This window comes from Halichoerus grypus, chromosome 6 (genome assembly GCF_964656455.1).
Source record: "Halichoerus grypus chromosome 6, mHalGry1.hap1.1, whole genome shotgun sequence".
Lineage (NCBI taxonomy): Eukaryota > Metazoa > Chordata > Mammalia > Carnivora > Phocidae > Halichoerus > Halichoerus grypus.
Window position 1 is genome coordinate 65,085,244 of NC_135717.1, and position 25,153 is coordinate 65,110,396.

Sequence of the window (25,153 nt, forward strand, 5' to 3'; positions counted from 1 at the left end):
ATTGTTGGAACTCTGCATGTAGATGAGACACCTGTGGGGAGAGCTTAGAAAGAAACGGGACATTGAGAACACTAGCATTTGAGCATCAAGTCTAAATATGAGGCATGTCAGGAGACCAACAGGGAGGAGAAGCCAGGGAACAAGGTGGGATGCAATCGTGGGGACACTCAAGCCAGAGAAAGGGGTCAACAATATCCAATGCTCCAGAAAGAACACTTAGGATTAGGATGGAAGACATCCCTTTAGATTTCATCACTAAAACGTCTTATGTGATGAAATAAGAGTCCCTCTTACTATGTGACTAAATCAGATTCCAGGAGCTGCAGAGCAATGGGAAGTGGAGAAATAGAGACAGTTATTTTAAGCAATCTTTCAACTGATCTGTAAAGCTAGTGGGAGACAGAGAATCATTTCAGGTGAGACAGATGGAGAGGGTTTGTTTTGTTCTAAATGGAAGGAGCCAGAAGAGAGAAAAGGGATTGAAAATACATGGAAGAGAAGAGGGGGAGGAGATGGCATCTAGAACACAGGCAGGTGGAGGGTGGAGATCTCCTCCTCTGAAGAAGGGATCTGTAGCTGGGGAAGAGGTCAGTAGAACTTGCATCTGGTGACTTCTGGTAAAATAGCAGACCAGCTTATCTGCTGAGAGCAGTGCAGAGGGCAGAGGAGAGAACAGGGCAGGAGAGATTAAATAGTTGTGAGGATTGAGTGAGGAATGTGGTCGTGGACACCAGTCAGGATTCTGGGTGTCTTTGTGGGCCAGGCTAACTCAGGAAACAGCGGGGTCACAGGGGAGCACACTTTGAATGAACAGTGATTTTCTCTGGCAGGTTTCCAAAGCCCAACAGGAGGGCAGGGAACAATGACCGGGTGGTTCAGGTTTGCAAGTTTGCAGAGCATATGTAACAAAAGAACAAGAGGGAGAGAAGGAGTCCAAGATGGCGGAAGAGTAGGAGACCTTAGTTTCATCTGGTCGCAGGAATTCAGCTAGACAACTACCAAATCATTCTGAACACCTGTGAACTCAACCAGAGACCTAAGAAAAGGATAGCTGCAACTCTACAAATAGAACAAGAGGGAGCTCACTAAGGGCTGCTCATATGATGAACGATGAGATCCTGGCTGGCTCTGGAAAGAAGAAAAACCAGGAGATAGTTGGGAGGATGAGAGGGCAGAGTAGCTCCTCAGTCACAAGGTGTCCACAAGCAAGTTTAGTCCTCAAGTTGGCAGGCCTGAAGGATGAGGGCACGCTAATGGGCCCCCCCTCCCGAGGTTATTTGCACAAGCAGCAAAAACTATGATTATCACATCTTTCTAGACCATTCTAGGCCAGGATTCTCCAAAGAGCTTAACAGAAACTGGTTCATCTGCACATTTAACAGGATGACACTTGGTGGAGCTAGAATATGTTCTTAGAGGTTTTATATACGGGCTCATTTTTAGATGAAGAAATTGGTACTTAAAGAGGTTCCCTGATGTGTCTAAATTTACACAGGTAATTAGTCAAGATCAGAACTCAGTTCTCCGGACCATCCTACCCCAGTCTTCTGCACACCATGGCCTCTGTTTGGAAATTCAAAACCTACCAAAACTCAATGCTTTGTCTCCTCTGGACTGGCAGGTCAATCTTGCACCAAGAAATTAAAAATAAGGGAGTGTTGAAAACTCTAGAAGACTGCCTTTTTTGCACAAGATTGTTGACCAGGGTAAACCAGTTTTTCTTCCTTTCATTCACCTGGTCAGCTTGAAAAACTTAGGGCCTATTTCAGTTCTCTCCTGCATTAACCCCTTACTTGCTTCCTCTCCTCCATTACATGTATTAAACCAATAGAGAAAATCTCCAGGGAGAGACACAGTGTAACTCAAGGAAAAATAGTGATAGAAGGCATATATACAGTGGTGGGAGGTTTGCAGAGAATTTAACTCCTTCATCCAATTTTAAGATCAGCTTCCAACGTTTTTATGAAGGTGAAAAAAAGAATAAAATCTTTCCCTCTGCTTCTTCCCACTGCAGTCCTTCTGCTTTTAGTACCCAGAGAAAGGTTGCTTTTTTAAAAATACTCAACTAGGATTCCTGGGTGGCTCAGTCATTTAAGCATCTGCTTTCGGCTCAGGTCATGATCCCAGAGTCCTGGGATCCAGCCCCTCATCAGGCTTTCTGCTCAATGGGGGTCTGTTTCTCCCTCTCCCTCTGCCTGTCACTCCCCCTGCTTGTGCTCATGCTCTCTCTCTCTCTCTGTCAAATAAATAAATAAAAAATCTTATTAAAAAAATACTCAACTAATTTTTTTTTTTTTTAGTGATGGAGTTTTTGTGGGGGATTTCAGTGGTAAGTGTTGAAAAGTAATCACTAAACTGAGAAGACAGTGCTCAAATTTACACAAACAGACCGGTCCAGATTTTTGTCAGTCTACTTTAGAGTTCTGAGAATGCCTGCAGGGTCCTCTGCATTAAGTCTGGGAGTCTCTTCCTGCCCTACACAGAGCTGTCGAGTGTCCACCAGGCTACTGAGGTGTGGAACCTTTGTGAAATACTAACCAGCCCTTTTTCCCGCTTGAAGGTACCATGTTCTCTGCTACAAGTGGGACGAAGAGCCCCCAGTGAGCCCTGACACCTGTGCCGCCATTTTGGAAAAAGCTGGTCTGGATAACTGGGCTCTTGGAAAAACAAAAGTAATGTTTTCATGTAATTTTCAAGAAAAAAACAATTAACAGTTGTGTTGGATTTACTGAGAATTCTAACATTTTACAGTGCTTGAAAATATTATGGCTTTTTCGTGTTACAGAATCTCTAGCTTAAAATAGGGGATTAAGTTGATAAATTTATAAAGGTTTTCTTCAGCAAAATGAAACACTTTGTTGTCATAAAGGTTTCTTTTAAGAAATTCAAGAAAAGTTTCTCTTGAAGATTTATCCAAAAAAAAAGATGAAATTTAGAGTGAATATAGTATTGAAATAGTATTCCAATTTAGTATTGGAAATAGTATTGAAAACATACTGACATATTTTATCTTTATCACCACCAAATATAGTCAGTAAATAATCAGAATATATTAATATATATTAATATCATATAATATACAGAATATATACTGCAGAGAATCATAATCAACTGGATCATATTGATCTAATTTTTTCTTCCTAATTCTCAAATCTGCTTCTGTTGTAAATTTGAAATTTATTTGGAGCAAACTGTTCACCACTGTTAGTAGACTTGCTGTATGTATTTGGAGATCGGTGTGTTTATGTATTAGACTTGAGACCCGAGAGATCTTGGCTTATTTAGTCCCTTAGAGAATGAAGTAATAAATCATAACAAATTTTGAATATGGAAGTGAGACAGCTGGCTGCTTGGAGAAAAGATGTAGTAGGCTTCTCAGACATCCTCCAGCATGACAAAATGGGGGGTAAGGAAATAAAGAGGGTACCAGGTCTCGGGGTTACACTGAACAAATCACTGGGGGAGGATGGAGAAAAGAGCCAATCTAAAGAAAAGAAGTACCCAGAGATTGACCACTCAAAATAATCACTGTCAGCCCTACCACAGACCTACAGAGATGGAAACAAACTTCCACATGAGTTATGTCTCCGGGTGGAACATGCCAGAGAGAATTTTCACAATGTTCACATAAGAAGTTACTCCCGTAACAATTTAAAGGATTTAAAAAATAAATTTATCTTAGGCTGAGTGCCCTATGTATTCAGTAATCCATATTTCCCTCAGTATTGAGTAAGGGGAGATGCTGAGCACTAAAAAGATGTGCATTTTATTTACATCATTTTCTTTTAGATGATCACAAAGATGAATTTCGTCAGGCTGAAATCTCATGATTTATGGTCTGAAACACATGCCTGACTTCCAATGGAGTTTTCACTTGTAAAAAGGCCCTTTGTGGTTCCAGTTCTGCATGGTGTTTAAGTAGCATTTTAAAGCTATTTGTATTTTTCCACTTCACCTTTTCCAACTCATTAAGATGGATAAAAGTATTCAATACAGAAACATTTCTAATGCTGTGCAAAATAAATAAATAAATAAAAAGATGACCTTTTTAAACAGACTGAATTTTAAATGAATTGTCAACAGTAGAATGGACTAAATATATTAACATGTAGAATCCCATAGAAATTAAAACTAAATTCAATCAAAACCTGTAATGCTTCAACTGTTTGCCTCTGGTGCCAAGCTTTCAAGTAATGGAACTAACTTTCAGTGTTTCCAGTTCTTATGACTCAGTTGTTACATTTGAATTGAAGTAACTTTCTTAGTAGATTCAACAGACTCTCTTTTAGGTGACCTTTATTAGTAAATGTATTAAAAGAAAAACAAAATCTTCGTATTTCCTGGGGGAGGTGGAAAACTCTTAAATGAGAACCACTCCAGGCCTTCAGGCTCCTGCATTTCCCCGATTCATTTTGATTCTAGAATGATTGGAAGCCAGCCCTCCTTTCTCCATGCTGGCCACAGGGTCTAGTGAGAATGTTGTTAATTCCGTCTGGAGCCATCTCTCTGCATTATTCCCCTTAGGAGCCCCCGAGGGGCAATGTCCCTGCCTTATTCACCTTTGTATCCCCAGCAGATAAGTACATAACAGCAGGTCTCAATAAATGTTTGATGGATGAATCACTATAGCTGTAAGTGTCCTCTATCTTACAACTAGATTTGTAAGATCTTTAACTTTGGGAGATACAGTTGTTAAGAGACATAAAAATTAGCTTTTAACAGAGTATATGATGCTAAAACTTCGATAAAAGAGCTGAACATCCTCCATGCTTATTGGCCCATTCCACAAAATCTGTTGTAAATAACAGTATGATTGCTAAATGGTATTCCTTCTCAAACAGAGGTTTCCTTCAAGAATAAAAATCCGTAATGTTATAGCAAAATCCAGGCCAAAGAAGCAAAAGATAGTGATGTCCAAAATCTAAAAATATTTAGAATATAGTCTGTTCTGCAAAGCGTAGCGCATGACGTGTTCACATTTGTGTGTCATCATTTTATTTGTATTTTATTTTAATTCTTTTAATTCAGGTGTTCCTGAAATATTATCATGTGGAACAGTTAAATTTAATGCGAAAGGAAGCCATTGACAAGCTTATTTTGATTCAAGCCTGTGTCAGAGGATTCTTGTATTCAAGAAGATACCAAAAAATACAGGAGAAAAGGAAAGAGAGCGCTATAATAATACAGTCAGGTAATCACTCAGGTGGTCTCACAGTGTAACAAAACATAATGTTACATTTAAAGATGGACATGAAATCTAATCTTATATACAAACCTCCATTCTTACATAGCTTTTGTGTTTAATTCCAAACTCTGTCACGTTGATATTTTTTCTGTACCAAATCTAAATCAGATTGTTTTAGTGATGGACACTTTTAATATTTGAATGTTTTGCTTTAAATAAAATAATTCAATTTTTCAATTTTCTGTCAGGCTTCAGTGAAACACAGTTGACCTATTGTGCAAGATACAGCAAGTGATTGAATCAATTATAGATCGCAGGAGTCATATTATTGTAATCGATTGAACAATAACATTTTTCCTACTTTATTCCAAAGGTTACACTTGCCGTAATTTTTGACCACTTGATTAAATCTCATTTTGGTTAAAGGGCATCCATTTCTTTCTGTTAGCTGTAGGGAAATAATATTTATAATCATACTTCATAATTTTTATTAAAACGTATCAATAGACTTTAGATTTCACTTTCCATTTTTCTGTGAGAAACTAAATTTAGAACCTGGCATGGTTTAATACAGTATCTTTCAAAATGTGTTGATTGGACTTCCATAGTAAAAACTATATTTTACTTTGTAACCTGATACACATTCATACTACAAGCAATGCACTCTGATGTTCTCTATTCTGGCTTATCCCACTTCGTTTTTAGTTGCTAGATTTGGCCCACTAAATCGATTTTATAATCCAGTGTGAATTTGCAGCCTGCCTTCTGAAGAATGCTGACATGGTGGGCAGAATAGTTGACTAACATTTGAAAGATTCATGTTCTAGTCGCAGGTCTGCCCATTCATAATGGTTCATCTCTTTGGGGATTTTAAAGCCCTTAACTTCTCACTGAAACATCAGAATGCAAATCCCTATAATTTGGGATCAAATTCTTTATCCACAATTCCAAAATTTATGAAACACTGAAGAAAAGGTTTATCGTAACTCATCTGGCAGTGAAACACAACCTAATATTTATAGTCCTTTATCATCGCCTGTAGTAAAAATAGTTTTTTTGGAGAAATATTCATGTTTTTTATTATGGGATGTTGCCCTGGCATGGGGAATGTTATAGGATATATGTTATTTGCTCTGAACTACCTTTATAAAATAAAAAGTTTAAATCTGAATTCTGAAATACATCTGGCTCCAAGGATAATTGGCCAAAAAGTCCAAAACATACACCTAGATAATAGGGGCTTTCTCTCACAAATAGCTGAAGTAATTATCAGCAGATTTTAAGCAAATGAATACATTTTGTCTTTTTCATCAGCTTAGCTAATCTCTTTCATTTCAGTTTCATCCCCAGACTCTCCTTAATACAAAAGGCGCTTTAGTTATTTTCTTGCTATAGCTTGTCATGTAGAAGAATCTTGTTAATGAACAATATTTTTTAATGAACAATATTTTCAATGAACATGTTCTATTTGGAGTCTTTAATTTTCCTCTTTGACACTGATGGTCAAAAAAAAATGTTTCTATTCACTTAAGTAATGTTTTTTTTCTTTATTCTAATTAACACTACTCCGGGCCTTATATGTTTCAGCTGCAAGAGGACATCTAGTCAGGAAACAAAGGAAAGAAATTGTTAACATGAAAAACACAGCAGTAACAACCATTCAGACCAATGATCAGGAATTTGACTACAAGAAAAACTTTGAAAATAAAAGGTATAATGATGTTCATTCTTATACCATTTTGACATTATACATTTCTTCAAATCTGTAAAGTCAAAATAAAGTTCAGTCTTTCTTGCACCTAATCAGGTTCCTAATACTGATCCATTAAATGTCAGTGAACACCCAGTGGCCACTCTTGTGTTCTTTATCCTATTTGGGAGTTCATTGGCATTTCACGCTGATGACCACCCTTTCCTTCTACAGTTTTTTTTTCTTCCTAGGCTTCTGCCAGATTGCTCTTTACATTTTGGCTCCTAATTCTAAGTATCCTTTGCTAATTCCTCCTCTTCTCCCCATATTTAAATCCTCCTTCACATCTAAATATCATCATCTCTGGGCTCTCATTCATTCCCATGGCCTTAATAACCAATATGCCGTTAACTCCTAAACTATAATCCAATCTTCAAAACATGGCACTTTGCCCTTTCTTCTCTTGAGCCTTCATATAATATTTCTAAGTGCATATTAGCAGATCCTCCTGAATTCATTCATACAGAAGGTTTTATGCTAAGCTGTAGGGACACATAGATAAATAAGACAAAACCCTGATCTTAAAAATTGCTCATAGAATCATGGAAAGTAAATATAACCAATAAATACATGATTCAAGAAACACAAGTTAACTCTGCTATAAAAATATGCAAAGGGTGCAGTAGGGACATGGATCTCGGTAGGGATTAAGGGAAGGGATGTAAGTATGTAGATTTTGTCTCATTGATAAAACTTGAATTGATGGAAAGATGAATAAGTTGTATCTCCTTGTAAGAGATAAAGATCGTTCCATATCATGCAGCCATCAAAAGGAATGAAATCTTGCCATTTGCAACGACGTGGATGGAACTGGAGGGTATTATGCTGAGCAAAATAAGTCAATCAGGGAGGGCGCCTGGGTGGCTCAGTTGGTTGGGCAGCTGCCTTCGGCTCAGGTCATGATCCTGGAGTCCCAGGATCGAGTCCTGCATCGTGCTCCCTGCTCAGCGGGGAGTCTGCTTCTCCCTCTGACTCTCCCCCCCCCATGTGCTCTCTCTCTCTCTCATTCTCTCTCTCAAATAAATAAATAAAATCTTTAAAAAAAAAATAAGTCAATCAGAGACAGACATGTATCATATGATCTCACTGATATGAGGAATTCTTAATCTCAGGAAACAAACTGAGGGTTGCTGGAGTGGTGTGGGGTGGGAAGGATGGGGTGGCTGGGTGATAGACATTGGGGAGGGTATGTGCTATTGTGAGCACTGTGAATTGTATAAGACTGTTGAATCACAGACCTGTACCTCTGAAACAAATAATACATTATATGTTAAAAAAAAGAAGATAGTAGGAAGGGAAAAATGAAGGGGGAGAAATCAGAGGGGGAGACGAACCATGAGAGAAAATGGACTCTGAGAAACAAACTGAGGGTTCTAGAGGGGAGGGGGGTGGGGGGTGGGTTAACCTGGTGATGGGTATTAAAGAGGGCACGTTCTGCATGGAGCACTGGGTGTTATACGCAAACAATGAATCATGGAACACTACATCAAAAACTAATGATGTAATGTATGGTGATTAACATAACATAATAAAATTTAAAAAATGTAAAATAAAAAAAATTTTTTAAAAAAGAAATTTAATGATGATATAATACTGTTATTTAATATACATTCCATATTCAAGTTCCCCAATTGTCCTAATATTCTATATGGCTGCTTTAAAAAATCTAGCATCCAAAGACAATACATTACATTCAGTTTTCACATTTTTAAAGACTTCTTTAAGGAAATTCCCAAGCCTTTGTGTGTGAGTGTGTATGTGAGAGAGAGCAAGAGAGCAAGAGAGAGGGAGTGTGTGTATGTGTGTATGTATATGTGTGTGAGTGGGTGTATGTATTTGTAAATGCGTGTGTGTGTGTGTGTGTGCGCGTGCATGTTCATGTGTGTGTGTGTGTTTTATGCCTTTCACATTTTTAAAATGTCCCAGGTCAGATGCTTGGCAGAACATCCAATTTGCAAATGCAGGATGGACTTATCTGATTTCTGCCTCCTGACTAGATTCAGGTGAGCTGTTTTTGGCGGGAGTACTACATTAGTGATGCTGTGTCCTTTTTGGTGCATCGCACCAAGATGTCATGATGTCAGCATGTGCCATCATTCATGATGTTAAGGGAGACACATTTTTTTTTAAATTTTATTATGTTATGTTAATCACCATACATTACATCTTTAGTTTTTAAGGGAGACACATTTTAAAGTCACTTTGGTGAGAAGGGTCATTTCCTGCTGGAAACCCAGGCTGGAGATGGATTTCCCGTTGAGGAATAAAATGCCTTGTAAAAAAAAAAAAAAGAGAGAGAGAGAGAGAGAGATAAAGATCATTCCAGCCCCAATCCCAGGACCCTTGTCTTTTTTTTTTTTTCCTCCAAATTTATTGGGACTGAATTGACATATAACATTGGGTCAGTTTAAGGTGTACAACATGATGATTTGATACACATATATATTGTGAAATAATTACCACGGTAAAGTTAGCTAACATTTCCCTCACCTCAGTAATTACAACTGTGTGTGTGGTAAGAACGTTTAAGAACACCTCCCTTAGCAACTTTCAAGTCTATAATACAGCATCATTAATAGTCACCATGCTGTACATTAGATCTCAAGAACTGATTCATCTTTTTAAAAATTTCTGCTTCGTTGAGGTATTTACATAGAAAATTAATGATTTACAGATAAAATTCTAAGATATTTAAAGTGTGCATCATGATGATTTGATATACGTATACATTGTGAAAGGATTTCCCCATTTAATTCATTACTACATCCATCACCTTACATAGTTCTTTTTCATGCATTTTTGGTGAGAACATTTAAGTTGTACTCCCTTAGCAAAATTCAATTCTACAAAACAGTGATTGCTCCCATGTTTTAGCACGGGATCCTCAGACCTACTCATCGTATAGCTGGAAGTTTATATCCTTTTACCAACCTCTCCCTATTTCCCCCACCTAACCCTTTTACAACCACACCTCTCTGTTTCTGTGAGTTTGATTTTTCTTTTCTTTTTCAGATTCCACACATTAGTGATACTATGCAGTATTTTTCTTCCTCTGTCTGGTTTATTTCATCCATGTTATCAAGAATGGCAGGATTTCCTTCTTTGTCGTGGGTGAATAATACTCCATTGTATATATATACCATACCTTCTTTATCCATTCATCCATTAATGGACACTTAGGTTATTTCCATCTCTTGGCTATTGCAAGAAATACTGCAATGAACATGGAAGTGCAGAAATCTCTTCGAGATAATTGTTTTGTTTCCTTTGGATATACTACCAGAAGTCAGATTGCTGGTATTGCTATTTAGTTTTTTGAGGAACCTCCATATTGTTTTCCGTAATGGCACCAATTTACATTCCCACCAACACACAACATTCTCATTGCGTAAGGATTCTCTTTTCTTCACATGTTCACCAGTACTTGTTTTCTTTTGTCTTTTGTGATAATAGTCATTCTAACAGATGTGAGGTGATATCTCATTGTAGTTTTGATTTGCGTTTTCCTGGATGATTAGTAATGTTGAGCCCCTTTTCATGTACCTGTTGGCCATTTTCATATCTTCTTTGAATAATGTCTGCTCAGATCCTCTGCCCATTTTTAAATCAGGTTGTTTTTTTTCTATTGGGTTGTACGAGTTCTTTATATATTTTGGATATTAACCCTTTATCAGATATATGAGTTGCAAATATTTTCTCCAATTCAGTTAGTCGCCTTTTCATTTTATTGATGGTTTCCTCTGCTGCACAGAAGCTTTTTCATTTTATGTAGTCCCACTTGTTTATTTTTGCTTTTGTTGCCTTTGCTTTTGGTATCAAATCCCAAAAAACAAACAAACAAAACCATTACCAAGACCAAAGTTAAGGAGCTTACCACCTACATTTACTTCTAGGAGTTTTATGATTTCAGGTCTTATGTTCAAGTCTTTAATCCATTCTGAGTTGATTTTTGTAGTAGTGTTAAGATAGGAATTCAATTCCATTATTTTGCATGTGGCTGTCTAATTTCCCAACACCATTTATTGAATAGACTATCCTACCCCCATTGTATATATTCTTAGCTCCTTTGTCATAAATTAATCGACCATAAATGTGTGTGTTTATTTTGGGCTCTCTATTCTGTTCCACCAATCTTTTTTTAAATGCCAATACCACACTGTTTTGATTACTATAGCTTTGTGATAGAGTTTGCTTATCTTTTTCTCATTAATTGTATTCTGACTAGTATAGGCATTCTCTGGGGGTATTCAAAATACTAGTATAGGCACTCATTGAAATTATGGGTTCTTGGTACCCCATCTAGTTCTCTGGCCCAATGTTGTTATGCCTCTTGCATAAACCTAAAGATGCTATCGTAGGCCTAGGAAGTAGCCAGGGGAATTAGGAAATTTGAGTTCCAGTAACTTTTTCCAAGTTCAACTTCAAGACAGGTCCTTCTGTACAGATTGCAAAAGACCAAAACTCTCTCCTGGCTTTCCTGAGCCAAAATGAAAAGTTTTTGGCAAAACACCCACAAGTAGCATGTCAGGATATGTCAGGGTATCAGGTTATGACTTTTTCACTGTACCTTAGCACGCTTTTCAGGCCATACTGCTTTTGTGAGGGTTTTGTCCTCACCAAAAGAAAAAAAAAAAGGCTATGTGGCTTTAAAAAAAAAAAAAAAAGAGCTGTAGAGAGATGTTATCTTCAAGATAAGGGAAAATCACTTTGGAAGGATATTGGTAAAGTAACAACTGTGCAATTTTGGTCAACATATTATATGATCATGAACTGTAGCAGGGACACTGCTTCCCTTTAATTTTGTACAATATTCCCTGTGATCAGCAGACTTCGAGCTTATGAAATACAGCACGTCAGCCTAGTGAATGTACATTGCTTGCTAGTCTCAAATTTAGGCATATTTTCCACAACCTCTCCTCACTGTAGGTACTTCCTTTTGAAAAAGACATGTTTTGAAGTGATGAAGTTCCCAGGATTTTGATGCCTCATTAGGTGAAAATATGCTAGGATATTTCTCATCCTAAGTTGGAACTGGTTTTATCATTATTTGAGCAGCCACCAGAGAGAACATTTGGGAAGCACATGATTAATGTGACTTGAGAAGTTCTTACTCTGAGCTTTTTTTGCCCCTTTACTATTGTCCCAACACCATGTAGCATGTAGCTATAGCCAGAAGAGGTAAGTAAGCTCCAGTTTAGTATCATATATTCAGATGCAATCTGTTTTACACAGGGAATCTTCTGTGAAGAAACAGATAGAAAATGCAGTTTCTACTAATGAAACAGTCATTCCAGCTCCAAACAATAAAGAAAGTACCTCTGTAGTGAAGACTTCTACTATCAAAGCTGAAGAGGAAGGCACTCTGGCCATTGAAAATAACAACAGAGGATATCAAACTCAGAAAAAAGTGAATAACATGTTTGAGGAAGAGGCTAAGCAAGAACCACATCTAGTGGGGGACCCTTGGGCAGAAGGACACTCCCAAAAGAAGTATATGAAAGACCTGGAAGAGAACAGTAAGATAAGGAAAGTGGAGAAGGAGGAAACTGTGGTCCAGAATTACTACCAGAGGTATGCAGAGGAAAGGAATTCTGAAGAACCCAAAGCAGCATATCTAGAAAGGAAGGCCCTATCAGAAAGGCCAAGCTACCCAGGACTTCGGTCAGTGGAGAATGAGACAAAGCAGCCTTCTTTTAGAAAGACTTTGGAACCTAGTCTTAGCCAAAAGTCAGTCTATCAAAACACAAATAGCAAGGAAAAGGAAAAGAAGACATCAGTAGTGACCCAGAAGGCACCAGCCTGCAGCCAGCAGAGATGCCATCTGAGGCCGGGGATGGTCCGAGAGAGGCAGGCCGAAGCAAGAGTCCGAGCTCAGGAAGAAGACAGATCAGCAGTGTTCATTCAGAGCAAATACCGGAGCTACAAGAGGAGGCAGCAATTAAGGAAGGACAGGGTGTCTTCTTTTAAAAACCAAAAGATTGTTGCAACACCGACCGATGTAGCAAGAAATACTCACGATCTGTATTCTTATCCCACAAAACATGAGGAATCCTGTAATTCCAGGACAAAGAATGACAAAGACCCAAAAACAGTTTTAGAGAAAGAAGCATGTGATTTGGCCATCTTTTCAAAACAGGTATGTAAATAAACAGATTTATTTATTAGTAGAAGTCTCTGGGAACTACACAGTAACTAAAGTAAACCTATAGTTCACTGATAACTGATACGCTGTTTCATCTGTTTTTATGAAACTGCAAACCTCTTTTGTAATGTCTCAAGGGTTTTGCTATTCAAATAGCTATAATTCTTTTAAACAATGTGCCGTAAGAAATAATGTAAGATATGATAGAAATCTTGTGTAGTAAGGAGACTAGTAGTCATCAGTTTATACAGCTTACTAAAATGCTCACATTTGACAATGTGAATTTCCATATCTGAGATCTTTCATTATAAAGGAAAAAGAAAGTTTTATAAATCCTTTGAAGTCTATGCTTTTTCTGCCCCAAATTTTGAGCAGACATCACTAGGTGTCAAAATTAGGCTTGTAGCCATACTCAGACATATGTGCAATGAAGATGAAAATCTACATGTTACGTCATGACAGTGAGGAACCATAAAGAAAACCCACAAAGAAAGATTCCCTGTTGGAGAATATCTTGTGCCATGAGTAGGCATGTTTCAGCTGTTTCTAGAAGGGGGCAGATGGCTTTAGGGCTTCTCATGGGGTGTGCATTGAACACTGATAAATCAGTACTCTGGAGGGAGACCACAGCGAGCAGCTCCTGGAAATGCCAATTCCAGATCTTGCTTTCTGTCTAGGTGTTTGACCTTAAGAAAATCACTTTGTATGTGGGCACCTTTATTTTCTTTTATGTAAAATGAACGATTTTAACTAGATGACCCCTAAAATGCATATTATAAGTTAATATGCATTATCAGGATAATCAATAGCATAGAAAACCATGGAAGAAATATCATTAGGGGCGCCTGGGTGGCTCAGTCGGTTAAGCGTCTGACTCTTGATCTCAGCTCAGGTCTTGATCTCAGGGTTGTGAGATCGAGCTCCACATCAGGATCCATGCTGGGCGTGGAGTGTACTTAAGAAAAAAAAAAAGAAGAAGGAAGGAAGGAAAGAAATATCAGGAAGGAAAGAAGGTAGGAAGGTAGGAAGGAGAAAAAGAGGGAGGGAAGGAAGGAAGGAAGGAAGGAAGGAAGGAAGGAAGGAAGGAAATCTCATCATGAGTTAGATCAAAGAGGGATTGCCTAATACTCGTGGGTCCCTAAACTCTGCTTTTTGTCTCTGACAGTGGCTCGTGGACACCTCTTTCATGTTACAGGTGTGACCCAAACATCTCCAACTTCTGGCTGTTCCTAGAGCTCTTCCAGCCCCTTCCTGTTCTATTTTTTTTAAGCACATGGAAATAGTTTAATATACATATGGTCCTTCCTTTCCTTGGTGCATGTGTTTTCTCACACTAAAGACCAGATTGGAGATTTGAATCCTGACCTGCTTTACGTCAGAGACGTTGAGGAGATGCAGAATTACCAAGTCATCTCGCTAGAGCTGGCTAATAATGTCGCAGGAGTAGATTCAGTGCTCCACAGGGACGAAGCTAGAGGCAGAAAAGCAGGGGCCCCGTGTGCAACCCAGCAGGACAGCTGTGTTAACAGAGCCAGATGCAGCCCAGACGGAGGCAGAGGGGCCAGATGGAAAGGGAGGAACCAGAGGAGAGTGGCCTGAAGTGAGGCTGAGAACACTGGAAAGGAGAGGATGAGGTTAACCCAATCCAAGGCAACAGAGGGGTTCTTCGGACTAAATGGCTACAGAGTGTTAGGGACAGAAGCCAGGTCTCAGGAACGCTGGGAGGAGTTGATCAGGACAGAACATTCACGTAGCATGACATGTTTGGCAGGTTTAAATGGAAAATGTGAGTAGATGCGCAAGTGGCACAAAGTGGGAGGAGGCTTGGTCAGGGGAGGACTTTTCCAGACCCTCGGTTTTCAGACCAGGGTCAGGGTGGGTTCTGGAGAAAACGTACGTGAGAGTCCCGGGACCGTCAATCAGGCAGTTGCCAGACCCCGGGGTACCTGTGGAGCCCTCTGAATTCTTTTCCTTGATTTAATCTGACACATGACCTTCTTTTTAGATATCAAAGTTATCTGAAGAATATTTCATTCTGCAGAAAAAACTGAATGAAATGATTTTGTCACAGCAACTGAAGCCTCTTTATCTGGGTGTCTATCCTCATAAGCCAATTAATAGACGAATTTCTTCTCAGCAGTGCCTCTCAGGTAAAAATCAGTAGAGTTAGAACCTCCTGAAGGGAAAGGCAGTGCCAGATACTTTGTTGGTTTATTAGTTTCTGACCTTTATTCTATGGCAGGTTTGAGGTAATTATGTTCTAACTGCTTTGGGGAGAACCTTCATTTCATTCCATTTCTCAAATGTATATAAAAACTTTTCCAGAATGTTCCACACACTTCCTACTTTCTCGGACCTCATTCTCCGCTCTTTTCTTTTTTTTTTTTTTCTTCTTTTTTTCCTTTATATAGACTTTAACAAGAACTTGGCATATGTCACCAGAAGGGAATAGAAAGGGATGGAGTTTGGGGGAGTGGGGCAGGTTGCAGGTTTGATAAGAGGGAGTAAAAAATAAAATATATCTATTCCTTTTGTCAGTGTCTGCAACCTTAAGTAGAGTATGGAAGGTTCACATCTCCATTCAGATGTACAAATCCAAATGCATTATTACATTTTCTTCTGATCAACCTAAGTCACACTGTGCCCCCATTTCACCAAACTGGTAGGGGATTCAGACTCAGTATTTATCAGGCTTTCCCCTCTCCAAGGTTGTGCAAAGGCCCTATGACCTTATACACCCACGAAGGGATCAAGTAGAGTCTGAGCTCACTAGTTATTTGCCCACATAATTACTCTTGGGATACCCATCTCCTCACTGGCCTCATGACCCCTTCAAGTCAGGAACTGTGCTGCTCTCGTACCTGGAAACTGCAGGAGGCACCTGGAAATGGTCAAGTTGGGAGTTTCAGCTGGTCCACACATGCTCTAGGTGGCCATCCTCTCTGCCGCCTTATCACCTCCCCCAGGGGCAGCCACTGATAGCCCTGCTGACCTCTGTCTGGGAGATCTGTATTTATTATCCCTCACTTTCTTTGAGGCTTCACACTCTCTTGCCACCTTGCCCCCTCCCTCCACCTGGACACCTGGCACCACCTCTGCAATGAGTTTGGTTCTTGCCAAAGACAGGAAATGCTGCTCATCTCATGCAGCTTCTGTGAAAATCCCTTAGGCAGGAAAATCCTAAGATGAGCCTGGCTATTGGTCTGATAGGGGAGGGAGGGAAAATATCTTAATGTTTCGGTCAATTATCCTGCCACATTATTTTCAAGTCAAAAGCTGTAGTGAAGTTTAAAAAAAAAAAAAAAAAAGAAGTGGCTCTCTGGCCCTTTCTAGCCACTGCTCTTAGGCCCTGGCCCAGAACCCCTTGCTGTTAAGAAGCAACTTAACAAGTCGGAGCCCAGATGCCCACTGGTTTGATGGCCTCCTATGACACATGCCCAGATGGCCTGCTGACAGAGGGGGGTAGGCAGGGACTTCAGCTTTTCTCTTGGTTATATGTGCGCAGCCCTGATGAGTGCAGGGTAGTGAGGTCCTGATAGTGTCTGAGAAGCAAGGGAAACCAGGCAGTGTTCCCTGTGTAAGCAGCTCAGCCCTGTGCTTAAGGGGAAGGGAGGGGTGGGGTGGAGAGGTAGCTTCCTAGGGAGGGGGAGATAGGAAGGAAGGAGAGGCTACTGATGTTTTGCTATGACTTACACTTTTAAACGTCTCAGGGACTCTGTGTGTGTGTGTCTATGTGTGTGTTTAACAAAAATGTCTATATTTAAGGAGTACCACGTGATGATGTGATACAAAATACACATAGCGAAATGATTACTACCGTCAAGCTACTTAACATATCTTCTCTTCACATAGTTACCATTTGGTGTGTGTGTGATGCGAGCAATCTTAGCAAATTTCCAGTATTCAGTACAGTATTATTAACTATAATCATCATGCTCTATGTTAGATCTCTAGACTTATTTATTCTACATAACTGCAACCATGTGCCCTATAACCAGCATCTCATTTCCCCCCACTTCCCCGTGGCTGGTAACCAAAGTTCTACTCTCTTCTTCCATGCATTCGATTTTTTTAGATTCTACATATAAGATCATGCATTTTTTTTTCTTTCTATGTTTCACGTATTTCACTTAGCATAATGTCTTCCAGATTTACTCATATGTCTTTGAGGTACTGATTTCATTTCCTTTGGTTATGTACCCAGAAGTGAGATTGCTGGATCATAGGGTAGTTCTATTTTGCATTTTTTGAGGAGCCTCCATATTGTTCCCCATAGTGGCTGCCCCAGTTTGCATTCCCACCAACAGTGTATAAGTGTTCCCTTTCTCCACATCCTCGCCACAGTTGTTTCTCTTGCCTTTTTGATTATATGCATCCTAACAGATGTTGAAATGACATCACATTGTGATTTTGATCTGCATTTTCTGGATGATGAGTGATATTGAACACCTTTTCATATACTATTGGTCATTTGTATGTCTTCTTTGGAAAAATGTCACTTCAGGTCATTTGCCAATTTTTAAATTGGGGTTGCTTGTTTTCTTGCTATTGAGTTGTGTGAGTTCCTTATATATTTTGGATATTAACTCTTCATCTGATATTCACTTTTTACCTGATAGTTGGTTTGCAAATACTTTCTCCGATTCCATACATTGCCTTTTTATTTTGTCACTGGTTTCCTTTGCCGTGCTGAAGCTTTTTTGTTAGTTTCCTGAGCTTTTGGTGTCATATCCAAAAAATTATTGCCAAAGCCAATGTCAAGGAGCTTTTTCCCTGTGTTTTATTCTAGGATTTTTATGGTTTCAGTTTAAGTCTTTATCCACTTTGAGGTTTTTTTTTGTGTGATGTAAGATGAGTCCAGTTTCATTTTTTTGCAGGTGGATGTCCAGTTTCCCCAGCACCATTTGTTGAGACTACCCTTTCCCCTTTGTGTCTTCTGGGTGCCCTTGTCAAAAGTTAGTTGACCATATATGCTTGGGTTCATTTCTGGGTTCACTATTCTGTTCCATTCATCTTGGTGTCTGTTTTTATGCCAACATCATACACTTTTGATTACTATAATTTTATAATATAGCTTGAAATCAGGAAGTATGATGCTTCCAACTCTGTTTTTCTTTCTCAAAATTCTTTTTCAGAGACTTTGAAGAGATCTAAAGCAACAGAATATTATTAGAAAGTTGAATTAGTTCACTTTATTCTTCAATCTGACATTTTTTTAAATGGACCTAAGAAAAATACCAGAAATAAATTTTTAGCTTATATGGAAAGGATTATAATTCAGTGACATTTCTTTAACTTCAGGTTTAGAGGGAGAGCCTTTTTGTTCTATGCACATGTAGAGAGGTTACATGCTCTACTACACTTTTTTAAAGCTAACTTGGCAAACACCTGAGTTGTCCTGTGTCCCAGAGAGTAGCAGGGGAAGAGCCTACAAGAGAGAGTGAAGTGGCCTAAAGACAGAAGGACCTGGGCGGACCTGACAACCCAGAACCAAGGAGAAAGGGAAGACATTGGCAGAAGTAGTAGATGCCAGTGACCAGAGACTAGATAGTAGTTACTCTCAGCAGATGCCGATGAAAATCTAAGAGTAGCTACAGAGCAGATGGACTAGCTTCATTGCTGCAAAAGCCCCCCACCCCCAGCTTGGATGTGGACCCGGGGAGAAAAGAGGAGGGTCAGAAACCTAAAATGACTAAGTTTACTCATAAGACACTAAGAAAATTGAAAGAGACTGAGTTTAACTCAGATTCATTAAAAATAATGGAACACTTGGGGCTCCTGGATGGCTCAGTCAGTTGAGTCGCCAACTTGTGATTTCAGCTCAGGTCATAATCTCATGGTTCATGGGATCCAACCCCGCATCAGCCCCGCACTAGGCAGGGAGCCTGCTTGAGATTCTCTCCCTCTGCCCCTCCCCCCATTCATGCACGTGCACTCTCTCTCTCTCTCTCTCTCAAATAAATAAATCTTTTAAAAATAATGATAATGTAATGCTAGAAAATGGAAATGAGCACTAAGTTGTAAAAATTAAGTCTAGTTTTAGGAAAATCAAGTTACATTTTTGTACATCTGAATTGTTGTACACTGAAAACTCAACCCTGCGATAGACAACTGCATTTTTGAAAGATCATCCCAATTGCATTGTAGGGATAGCATTTGATGGCACAAAGCATACACATGGAAGGCCAGCAAGAGATGATGGTGGTTTAGATGCAGTGGTGGCTGAAGAGGTGAACTGTTAGAAGCAAATGTTAGTCGATAGAAGACCTGCCAGCTAGGCAGGTGGATAAGTGCATGGCAACAGAAGCCACGAGATCATTCAGGAAGTCCACTGACCGTGAGAAGAGAAGAGAGCCTAGAGTGAGAGTTCAGAAACATACAGATCAGGGAGAGAGGAACCAGCATAGAGGAGCAACAAGAGAGGTGGGAAGAACACTGGGGAGCCCAGTACCCTAGAAGGCCCAGGACGAAGGTTTTTAGGGTGTCATGTAGAATGATGCTGACAGAGCAAGTAAGAAGAGAATTATAAAATATCCACTGAAATCCTATGCATTGACAAGTACTTAATAAATTCCCCAGAGTTTTTTTTTAATGTTAGAATAGATACAAATGGAAAAGGAGATGCAAATAATCATTGTGCTACATTGGGGAAAATTTCACCCACAACATCTGCTAGGCTTTATCATTGGATATCATCTATATTCATGTATTTAAATGATCTATGCAACTTTCTAAAAAAATTTTATTGAATAGTTTATGAAAGTTTATGGCAAATACAGTTTAAAGAATTCCAACTGAGGTCAAAAATTGGGCCAGATATTGCTTTGTCAACTGTCAATATTTAATCCCTGCAGTGGTTCTAGATCCATTATTTTACCTTTAGATGTGCTTCTCTTACCTCAGGATAGGCAAACTCTATTCTAAGTTTTAGACTCTGGTTTTCTTTATAAAACAATGCAAGTTTGCCAATCTCCTAACCACATTTAAGCCAAGAATTCCCATAACCCATTCCCTATTTCTCCAGTTCTAGTGATTTTCCTACATATCTTCCTACACCTGCTGACATCACAAACTTCACACAGGTAGTCAGGTGCACACTTGTTGGAGGGAGTAGATTATCAGTACCACAGTCAGTATTTACTTATCCTCAAAGTTATTCTGTGTAGATTAGTTTTGTCCTCCTCAAATAGATTTTCAACCCCAAGCAAGCAGGACAATGTCATATATGATTCTATACTCACTTTTCTGTTACCCTACTTATTTTACATTCATCACACAGTAGACTTTCAATAACTACTTGTTAATTGGCCAGGAAGCTGCTTAATTCCCTTCAAGAATTACAGTAGAACAAAGTATAGTGGCCAGTGGAGTGAAGATTTGAACCTATGGTTTTTATAAAAACAAAAAATGTAACATTACATTCTTTAAATGTTTACGTGATTTTGGGGCGCCTGGGTGGCTCAGTTGTTAAGTGTCTGCCTTCGGCTCAGGTCATGATCCCAGGGTCCTGGGATTGAGCCCCACATCGGGCTCCCTACTCAGCAGGGAGCCTGCTTCTCCCTCTCCCGCTCCCCCTGCTTGTGTTCCCTCTCTCACTGTCTCTCTCTGTCAAATAAATAAAAAAATTAAAAAATAAAATAAAATAAAATAAAATAAATGTTTACTGATTTTTATATATTATCTGATTTTAAACCCCTCCATTCAGAAAAAAAGGCTCTTAAAAAAAAAAAAAGGTTTTATTTATGGGATGCCTGTGTGGCTCAGTCAGTTAAGTGTCTGCCTTTGGCTCAGGTCATGATCCCAGGGTCCTGGGTTTGAGCCCCACATCAGGCTCCCTGCTCGGTGGGGAATCTGCTTTTCCTTCTCCCTCTGCCTGCCGCTCCCCCTGTTTGTGCATGCACGCACTCTCTCTCTCTCTCTGACAAATAAAGAAATAAAATCTTAAAAAAGATTTATTTGTTTATTTTAGAGAGAGCGTGGCAGGGGGCAGGGACAGAGGGAAAGGGAGAGAGAAACTCAAGCAGATTCTATGCTTAGCGCAGAGCCCAGCTTGATCTCACAACCCTGAGATCATGACCTGAGTCAAAACCAAGAGTCGGACGTTTAACCGACTGTGCCACCCAGGCGCCCCGGGTAAAAAGGTTCTTATAATATATAGAAGTCCTGTCTCCTTAGATCATCAGAATACTAATCGCCAAATTTGGCACCCCACAGTGCAAGCAGCTGCCCTCACCTGTGGAGGCAGATTTAGGTGATGCACTCTTAGCACAGGTTCATCAGGCCACCCCTGCAGTACTGACCTTCATGGCAAACCGGGCCTCCCCATGAAAAATTTCACTTGGGAAACCAAAATCAAGCTCATTTACAAGTAATTCCATCATTAAAATAAGCCTAAGAGTCACCTGAAATTTTAATTCTTTCATGATTCTCAAAAATCTGTAGGCATCTCCAACTATTTGCTACTCCAAACTCTGTTGTAGGACTCAGTAAGCTTTAGCTGGATTCTGTAAAGTGGCCTGGGAGAACTTCTTATCTATTCTAAAGAAAGCCCTAGGAAACATGGATAGAACGCGAAGATAATTAAATTTTTCTTTTTTTTTTAAGATTTTATTTATTTATTTGAGAGAGAGCACAAGCGGAGGGGGAGGGGCAGAAAGGGAGGGATAAATAAACTCCCCACTGAGCAGGGAGCCCGTTGAGGGGCTGGATCCCAGGACCCTGAGATGGTGACCTGACCCGAAGGCAGGCACTCAACCAACTGAGCCACCCAGGCACCTCGATAATTAAATTTTTCAAGTTAATTTTAACAAGCTATAACCTTTTTCTGTAAGGTTTCTCTCTGTGTGTGATGTATTTTTTAATATGTAGAAGTGTCAATGTAAAATAATGTCCAAATGAAGACTGAGCAGCTAGTTATGAAGTTTAAAAATAAAATAAGGTAAGTACATGAACTACTTATTTTATATCTTTGTTTTGATAACAGTTGTAATAAATTGAAACTGATAGGTGCTAACTGCACTTGCATTTCTATTGAGAGAAATGTAGCATAGGATATGTATGCCTAGAGCATAGCCGTTGGATCATACATCTTAATACATGCGGTTGTATTCCTGAGTATACAATGACATTGCATTATTTCTCCCTGCATGGTGTTTTGCGGGGGATGTTTTTCTTCTTAATCATGGTACACCTGGCAATTTGTTTTGACCATTGTGAAGAGAAGAAAAAAGATTAATTGCAGGACAAATTCTGAGAACACAAAAGCATATTTCTCTTTCTTTCCTTTTACAAAGAAGCTGTGACTATCCAGTAGGCTGTGATTTTTTTAATGGTTGCAAGGTTAACAAGTAAGGATGCTATTGCTATTCTCATGCTTCATTTACATAATATCAACAGGAAATTCACCACTAGATCAAAGCAGTCCCTTGCCATGTACACATACAGTGGATATAATACAAATGCTTTTAGGTTGCTTTGAGAGTAAATGTTGGGGGGAAAAAAATCACAATTTTCCATTTATTTCTATTTATTTCTAAGTTTTTACGGCATTTAGACACATGTAATAACCCTTAATACTTTCAGTTATTATGATGCAGATTTGATCTGCTTTATTTGTTAGGATTGCCTATCACCTTGCCATTGTGCAGAATGGCAAGGTGCAAAATGTGCAAATCCAAGAATATATGTCAACCTGTGTCTGTAAACATGCTTACATTCATGTGAAAGCCAGGTAGCTCAAACAACGTTGGGTTATATATTTTATAGAATTATTTTTTCATTCGGGGTAAAAAGTAGAGATTTCAGAAGTTAGATTGCTTCCCACCCAATGCTTATCTTCCTGAGTTTATTTGCTGTTCCTCCTTCTTCGTAAGAAGTAATACTAACTCTCCAAGTCTCTTAAGAAAAAAGTCAGTATATAAAATTAAATGACTTTATTTACAATCTAACAATTCAGTGAGGATCATTTAATTACATATCAAATACTAATCATAGAAAGGAATTTATCGCACATAAGTTTACAGTCTGAAGTATGGATTTCTGATGAATTAGCTGAATTAGTTCAGACGAAACACTTGACCCAGAAGCCTTTGATGGAAACAGCTGTACTTTTTGCACTCAAATTATTTCCCCCCATTCTATACTTTGTATTTACTCTGAACTACAGAGGACATGGAGCTAACATGGAAGCAGGAGAATAATGAACAATAGACTCCCCCCACCCAACTTCCCATTAAAGTTTTGATTAAAATGCATACAAAAGGGGAGGCTCTGTCAGTTAAGAGTCTGCCTTCAGCTCAGATCATGATCCCAGGGTCCTGGGATCAAGTGTTCCATCAGGGAGCCAGCTTCTCCCTCTCCCTCTGCCTGCTGCTCCCCCTGCTCATGCTCTCTCTCTCTCTCTCTCTGACAAATAAATAGATAAATAAAATCTTTAAAATAAATAAATAGGGCACCTGGGTGGCTTAGTTGGTTAAGCGTCTGCCTTCAGCTCAGGGCATGATCCCGGGGTCCTGGGATCGAGTCCCACATCAGGCTCCTTGCTCTGAGGGGAGCCTGCTTCTCGCTCTCCTCCCCACTTGTGCTCTCTCTCACTATCTCTGTCTCTCTCCCTCAAATAAATAAATAAAATAAAAAATAAATAAAAAATAAATTAAATAAATAAGTAAATAAATAAATGCACACAAAAAGACCAATAATATCAGCAGCACTAGAAACTGAATTTCTTCTTTACATATTACACCATATTACTTAGCTACATGAGATCAATTCAAAGAGAAATTATATAGCATAGTTAATACAATAGTATAATCAACATGGTAAGTTCATGTATATTTATAATTTCATATCCTATAGAGACAATACCTTTTCTTCAAATATCTGGTGTATTTTTTAAAATTGTTCTTTTTTTTTTAAGTTTTTATTTAAATTCCAGTTAGTTAAATACAGTGTAATATTAGTTTCAGGAGTATAATATAGTGATTCAACACTTCATACAACACCCGGTACTCACCACAGATTGAATATTATTAATCTTTTCCTTTGCCTTTTGCCTCTCTCTTGGTCTTTCTTCCTTCCTCAACCTCTTTTGTTTCTTCTAACTAGACATACTAGGCCAGTCCACAAACTCCCCAAAATCATAATCAAACCGATTACATTTTCTAATCATAATGCAATTGAGATAGAATTGAAAAATACAAATCAGTAAATTAAAAATCAATAAGATAATCTGAAGTAAAGAAATCATAATTAGAGCTATAAATTATTTTGAATTAATAAAAGTGAGAGTAGCCACGTATAAAAACTATGAATGGGAGGCAGCCAGGTCTATACTCATAGGAAAATTCAAATCATTAAATGTTTTCGTTATTAACTGAGAGAAAATAATGAAAAAAAATGTAAGTTGAGAAATTTTTGAAGAATGTAAGTTGAGAAATTTTTAAAGGAAATTAAAGGCTATTCAACACCAGGAAAAACAGAAAAAAGAAATAATTACAATAAGACAAAAATACACCAAATATCTAAATGAAGCTAAGATAGCTTCATTTGAAAATAATTTGATAATAGGGGTGCCTGGGTGGCTCAGTCGGTTAAGTGTCTGCCTTCGGCTCAGGTCATGATCCCAGGGTCCTGGGATTGAGACCGGCATCAGGCTCCCTGCTCAGCAGAGAGCCTGCTTCTCTCTCTCTCTCCCTCTGCTGCTCCCCCTGCTTGTGTGCTTGCTCTCTCCCTCTTTCTCTCTCTGTCAAATAAATAGACAAAATCCTTTAAAAAAAAGAAAATGATTTGATAATAATTTGAAAATAAAACAACAAAATAAATTCCTGACTAATTACTTAAAAAAGAATCCACCAAAAAATTAGAAATAACATCATAACAAATGTAGTGGATAATACTAAAATCTTATCATACTATAAATGCAATCAATTTCACAAAAACAATTTGGGGCTGAAATATGAATTTCTGAAAAGAAATTAGTCAATATGATGATGTGTCTGTCAAAGAAAAGTTGACAAGAACTCAGTATTTTAGGCAATTGCACTTAAAGTTCATGAGACACATAATTCCCATATTATGT

The 25,153-nt window shown here is 38.7% G+C and overlaps 1 protein-coding gene across 1 annotated transcript in view; it reads left to right on the forward strand.

Moving 5' to 3' along the window:
* The window catches only part of MYO3A (myosin IIIA), a 230,374-nt gene that overhangs the window by 171,614 nt on the left and 33,607 nt on the right, over nucleotides 1–25,153 (forward strand). The window contains exons 25-29 of the mRNA XM_078074084.1: nucleotides 2,561–2,672; nucleotides 5,029–5,191; nucleotides 6,773–6,896; nucleotides 12,168–13,071; nucleotides 15,083–15,227. Of these exons, the coding sequence (XP_077930210.1) occupies nucleotides 2,561–2,672; nucleotides 5,029–5,191; nucleotides 6,773–6,896; nucleotides 12,168–13,071; nucleotides 15,083–15,227 (1,448 nt within the window). The remainder of the gene's footprint in view (nucleotides 1–2,560; nucleotides 2,673–5,028; nucleotides 5,192–6,772; nucleotides 6,897–12,167; nucleotides 13,072–15,082; nucleotides 15,228–25,153) is intronic.